General features: G+C 48.5%; 1 protein-coding gene across 1 annotated transcript in view; it reads right to left on the bottom strand.

Annotated features, from left to right (window-relative positions):
• Positions 1-954: 954 nt before the first annotated feature.
• The window catches only part of HTRA1 (HtrA serine peptidase 1), a 52,489-nt gene continuing 46,841 nt past the window's right edge, over positions 955-6,602 (bottom strand). The window contains exons 7-9 of the mRNA XM_007964297.3: positions 5,694-5,751; positions 3,767-3,862; positions 955-1,671 (exon numbers count right to left, since the gene is read on the bottom strand). Coding sequence (XP_007962488.3) covers positions 1,503-1,671; positions 3,767-3,862; positions 5,694-5,751 — 323 coding nt within the window. The 3' untranslated portion in view covers positions 955-1,502. The remainder of the gene's footprint in view (positions 1,672-3,766; positions 3,863-5,693; positions 5,752-6,602) is intronic.

Genomic DNA, 6,602 nt, shown 5'->3' with positions numbered 1-6,602 from the left:
TTCTCAGATGCCTAGCACCAACACTGATGAGGACTTTGCTCAGCTGACTGCCCCTGCACTTAAGTTGGCCCTTTGGCCTTCTGCAGCCTCCCCAGTTATGAGCTGGACCTTATACCTCTGTTGATGGAGGAAGGATTCAGCTCTCAGTCGGGGGAACTGAACCTCCATCCGGTCCAAGGCCCTCGTTTTGACTGCTGACAGTTGGAAAGCTTTGACCCGCTACTCTTGGCGTAAACAGCATCCTCTCTGGTGTGTGCTCCCCACAGGGACATAGGTCTGTGCAAACTTCCAAGCTAAAGTTGTGCAAGTCCTCTTGGGTCAGCTTTCCACACTTTTGGAAAGCTTTCATGGAGATAAAGGCGCCTACAGCTGCTTTTGGTTGCACCTGTTTGAGGGCATGTCAAGGGGAGTCCTCCTCTAAACTCACCAAGGCTTAAGGCCTAGTTCTTATTTCACAACCCAGGACGAATGAGGTCAGCTGCAACCTTGTGCATTCTGGGCCCATTCTGGGGTTGCATCCTGGTCTCCTGAGCTGTCTCCCTTTCAGAAAGAGACTTGGCTTCTGAACTGAAGCTCTAGGGAGGGAGAGCCTGTGTCTTTCCTGCTCTCACTGACCACACACTTAAAATGCCTGGCACAGAGCAAAGGCCCAGAAAATCTTTGTTGACTAATTGCATGCTGTATGTCAACAGACTGTCTTTCGTTTGACAAGCTCCGGATGCGAGTGCAACTGTCCTCAAGTCCTGCTTCATAAAGCCAGGGGGTCCGAGCAGAGTTGTTCATAACCCCGGTAAATCCCATGGGATGATTTTGAAATAACTCATAAGACTAAGAGCTCAAACCTGCATGGACAATGCAGTCTAATGAGGAGCTCACTGACATTAGAATCATGAATCATTCCAAAAAGACTGCAACAAGCTGCTCTTGGGAAAGGAAAATACGCACTGCAGAAAGCAATGTGTAAGAAGTACTTTAATAGCTCAAACTCAGAGTCATCATGCTCCCAGTTCCAAAGAGATTCCTAAAAGAGTCAACTCTGGCCATTTCAGAAGCCAGTGTTCACCCACCCGGGGTCTCTGTGCATTGACCTTTGGGTGCTGACTTGGAGAAAAGCACAAACGCGCCCCGTCCCATCCCGGCTCCCGTGGGGCTTCTTCTATCTACGCATTGTATCGACTGCATTAGTTGGTCTAAGATGATGACTCAGTTAAAGGAGGAGACAAATGCTGGCTGTCTAAGCAAGAATGGCCCAAGCTGGCAAGAAAAAGCACACTGCATACATAGGATACAGAAGGGCAGAGCTTCTACCTGCGGATCTGCAACATTACACTTGTTTTGCCTGCAAACTATCAAGAAGGATTCTGTTGGCCAGGGAGTCTCCAATGAACAAACAAAATGGCGGTCAAAAGTCTTGAGTATCCTATTCCAGCAGCCCAGAGTCCTCATCCGTCATCCACGGGAGAGTCTTTGAGGGAAACATGAAGTCCAGCTCATGCCTCTGCCTATGGGTCGATTTCTTCGGGAATCACTGTGATCATGATGTCTTCGTTACCCCTACGGACCACCATGTTCAGGGTGCTTTCCCTTTTAATGACATCGCTGACGTCATTGGCGGAGACCACCGACTGTCCATTGATACTGATTATGACGTCGTTTTCCTTGAGACCACCACTGCAACACAAAGGGAAACACAATAGCAATGTTTCATGTTTCCATTCCTCCTGAGCTGACTTTACATGGACAGAGGCACAGTTTAGAACCTAAAAGCCCAGAGCAACAGGATTGGATGGTGGTGAACTTAGAATAATTCAAACCATCAGTGGGCTGGGCACAGTGGCTCACGCCTGTAATCCTAGCACTTTGGGAGGCTGAGGCAGGTGGATGACCTGAGGTCAGGAGTTCAAGACCAGCCTGGCCAACATGGCAAAGCCCTGGTTCTACTAAAATTACAAAAAAAAAAAGAGCCAGGTTTGGTGGTGGGCACCTGTAATCCCAGCTACTCAGAGGCTGAGGCAAGAGATTCACTTGAACCCAGGAGGTGGAGGTTGCAGTGAGCCAAGATTTTGCCACTGCACTCCAGCCTGGGTGACAGAGTGAGATTCCGTCTCAAAAAAAAAATAAAATAAAATAAAAAATAAACTATCGGTAGACTGGATACTTACCAAGGTTTTTTTTTTATTATTATAATGTTCTTCCCCACCTTTTTTTTTTTCTTTGAGATGGGGTCTCATTTGTTGCCCAAGCTAGTCTTGAACTCCTGGGCTCAAGGGATCCTTCTGCTTCAGCCTCCTGAATAGCTGGGATTACAAGCAGGTGCCATGATGCTGGGCTCCTTTTGAGATTTTTAGGCTAACTCATCCATTATATCCACTCTAGAAATGCCTACTAACACTTGTATGGCCTTATGACCCCAAGGAGATCAAAGGTCAAGATTGACCCCAAAGTGGGGAAGGATGTACCAGGTACTATCTGCCATGTAGCGTGACCGTGGCCAACTTGCTTATAAAAGGTATTGCAACTCAGAATGCAGTTCCGACAAGGGTGGGCAGAATGCTTCTGTTAAGAGGCACTTCCTTTGTGTGGTTGCCACTATAACTGTAGCTCTTATATAGGTCAGCGTCAAAACGCTGTCATGGTCCTTCATATGGGCCAGCATAAGGGTCTGCAAACTTTTCCTGTAAAGAGGTCCATAGGAAATATTTTAGGCTTTGCCGTATATATGGTCTCTGTTGAAGCTGCTCAACTCGGCTGCTCCAGCACAAAAGCCACCAAAGATGTCATAAACCAAATTTCAGTGGACACTGAAATTTGAATTGCATACAAATATAACAAGTCACAAAATGCTATTCTTATTTCAGGATTTTTTCAACTATTTAAATGTTCTCACTCATAAGTGGGAGCTAAACTATGAGGATACAAAGGCGTAAGAATTATACAATGGACTCTGGGGACTCAATGGGAAAGGCTGGGACAGGGGATGAGGGATAAAAGACTACAAATTGGGTTCAGTGTACACTGCTTGGGGGATGGGTGCACCAAAATCTCACAAATCACCACCAAAGAACTTACTCATGTAACCAAATACCACCTGTTCCCCAAAAACCTATGAAAATAAAAAATTTAAAAAATAAGTAAAAATAGAAATAAAACGCAAAAATTATTCTTAGTCCACAGCTCCATATAAAAGCAGGCAGTGGGCCAGATCCAGCCCCAGGGCACAATTGGTGGCCCCTAGTCTAGCACTTTTTTCTGGATATTCCACCAATACAGGTAACAATCCCTGATGGATGGTTGAGCTACTTCTTGTCATGTTACTTTGATATCACTTGGGTTATTTTTCTGGAGGTGTTGACAGGTATGGGCCTAACTGTCAGAGACAACCTGGAAGACTCCAGGAGGAGAAGGGTCCCAAAGCCTAGAACAGGACCACCACATGAGGGCTTGGGGACACTGTTCCTGAAACCCTCTCTCTGGCTAGCCAGAGACTCATTATGAGTCTGCTATTGCTCTGTCCATCTGGAGGGTCCTAGTGGAGCAAGGACTTTTGAAGACAGAAGGCACTCTCCTATGGATGAGTCCCAAGCCGAGCCAGGTCAGAAGGCCTGGCCAGCAGGAATGACCAGCAATGTCCGACCACGTCTGTAAAGGATCAACACCATCATCTGCGCCAGTAGAAAAGGAACAGCGCTCCCTCTTCCTGCTACCCCCACAGGAACAACAAGAATATTAGGAAAAGGGAAAATAAGGGAAAATGACTCTAACTCACGCTTCTGCTGGGGTATCAGGAATTACTTCAATGATATACGCTCCTGAGATCACGTCTGGGAAGTCCCGGTGCCGGTCCTTCAGCTCTTTGGCTTTGCTGCTCCAGAGAAAAAGCACCCGTGTTAGTGTGAAGAGACACCAGGCCTTCCCCAAGCAAAACTCAAGCTCTCACCAGGTCCCTTCTTCTCCCTGGGTCTAATGTGAAATTCCTCCAGGAGTTCTGATCCTATTTTAAAATTGCCTCTCTACCAGAGTCAAAGATTTACTTGGTAACAGCAAGGAAAGTGCTTTCATCATTATTATTATTTCTTTTCTTTCTTTCTTTTTTTTTTTTTTTTTTTGAGACAGTCTTGCTCTATCACCCAGGCTGGAGTGCAATGGCAGATCTCAGTTCACTGCAACCTCTATTTCTATTTCCTGGGTTCAAGCGATTCTCCTGCCTCAGCCACCCGAGTAGCTGAGATTATAGGTGCCTGCCACCAAGCCCAGCTAAATTTTTCATATTTTTAGTAGAGACAGGGTTTCACAAATTGGCCAGGCTGATCTCCAACTCCCGGCCTCAACTGATCTGCCCGCCTCAGCCTCCCAAAGTGCTGGGATTACAGGTGTGAGCCAGCAATGCGCAGCCATCATCATTGTTAGTATTTCTTAATTAATAGTAGCTATTACTAAGGAGTCAGTAAAGTAGAGTGGTTGGCCTGGTTTGTAGCCCTAGCACTGCTCTTTGCTAGCTGCGTGACCTCAGACGGTTGCTTAACCTCTCTGTGCCTTCATTTCCTCACCTGCGAAACGGGGATACTAACAGTACCCTACAACATGAGTTGTGAGGATCGGATGAGGTCATCCCAGTAAAGCACCCGGCCTAGTACATGTGATACATAGCGGCTGGCATCCCTGTGGCTGGTGATCACCGCTACCACTCCCTGATCTGAGCCTGGCCACACACCAGAAGCACCTGCGCTGTCATCCCCATCCTGAAGAGGAGGAAACTGAGGCACTCAGGGGTCATATCGTTCCCAAGGTCACAAGGCAGGAAGTATCAGAGCTGGAACAGGAACCCAGGGAGCTGGGCGCCAAGGGCCTACCATCTTTCCCTCCACCTTCTAGTTCCAAAGGCAAACAACTGAGGAGACACTTTGATCTTGACAAGTGGCTCCATCTTCTGGAGTGCTAAGAAAGGGACCACCATTCATAATGTGTATCAAAATATATTAATACTTTCACAGTGAGTGAATCATTAATTCATCATAGTAATGAACACATTAATCTACCTGTTAGTATATTCTAGTCTTTTCCTACTTTACCTCTGACAGTTTTAGCCATGCCAGTTGAGTCTACTACCAGGACTCACGAGATTACACCAGAATTTTTCATCCAGGTTAAAACACCAGGATGCCGTGACCCTGCCAACCACAGGCCGCAGTTCCACCAGCTCGAGGAAAACAAGCACATCAGTCATTCACTTCCCTGCACTGGGCCTGCCCTGCCATTCCTGCAGCCACGGCCCACGAGCTGCCGCAGAGCGACGAAAGCAGAGTGCCTAGAGCTGTGGGAGGGGCTTGGGGCCCTCCTGGAATGTGGGTTTCAACAGAATGAGGGGTAAGGAAGACATGAGCCAGAGTGAATCAACAGCCCCACCACACACGCACTGCTCAGGCCTGCCTTCAAAGAGGAGGGCAGAACCTTCTACACTGGAGGGCCAGCGGCCAATGAAGAAAACCAGCTCAGAATGCAGAAACACAGGATAAAACCAAACAAAGGGGCCACGGCTGATGACCTGTCCTCTTTCCTGATGCTACTTCATTATAAGCAGAAACTGAGATGTCTTAAGGCTGCATAAGCTTTCTCTTTCAGGGGTGCCCGTGAGCACCTCCTGAAGTTCAGGTTTATTAACATTTAAGACACAGACACGCATCCTGTTTGCCCACCTGGACGTGAGTGACATCATTCGGATACCAATATACTTCTTCTTGGTGATGGCTTTTCCTAGTGAGACAACAAAGGGACAGCAGAAGGTCAGCCCAGTTGGTGGGTGTGCTGGGGACACCAGAGGCTGGGGGCCCAATCCCCCAGGTTGCAGGAAGGGCCACAGAAGGGCACACTGAGGTTGCGGCTCAAATCCTGGTTTGGACCCCTCCCCTCTGGGGGACCTTGGGAAAGTCCCATCGTTCAGTTAATGGTCAGATACCTGGGCATGATCCTCAATTCCTCATGGCCTCATCCTGACAGCTGGCCCTTCCCCAGGCTTGCTCTGCCCCCTTGTATACCTGGAATGTGACTCCTCTGTCCCACCTCCACTGCCACCACCCTTGTCTGAGCCCCCAGCATGTCTCATCCAGATGACTGGGAGAGCTCCTTCTCCGGTCCCCAACTTCCAGCAACTCCTCCGCAGACTCCCCCCAGCCATCAGAGTGTCCCTTCAGTGACATCAATCAGATCATGAACTTCCCTGTTCTTAAATGCGATTAGGATGCAACCCAGGCCCCTCACCATGGCCCGCTGTGAGCCTGCTTGCTTGGCCTTGGCCAGCTTTCCACCCCAGAGACCTCCATGCTGTCACTGTGCTCTGGCCCCCAGGCCACTCCAGGGGCCTTGTGCTCACTCAGCTATGCTGAGTCCTCTGTCTTTCCTTCTGGAGTGTTCCCCCCACATCCCTACCTGCTGGCTCCTCCTCACTCAGACCTCAGTTTGGGAGGCATTTCCTGGCCACACCATCTCCACCAACTGCCTCTCCAGTCACTCCCTTGCTGGCCACCCTGATCTGTTTTCTTGGGAGCACTAATAGTATCTAATGTGTCTGATTATTTACCGTCAGCCTTCCCATCCCCCGACAGAAC

Source organism: Chlorocebus sabaeus, chromosome 9 (genome assembly GCF_047675955.1).
Source record: "Chlorocebus sabaeus isolate Y175 chromosome 9, mChlSab1.0.hap1, whole genome shotgun sequence".
Lineage (NCBI taxonomy): Eukaryota > Metazoa > Chordata > Mammalia > Primates > Cercopithecidae > Chlorocebus > Chlorocebus sabaeus.
The sequence above is the reverse complement of the archived record's forward strand: the minus strand, read 5'-3'. Positions and strand labels throughout refer to the sequence as shown.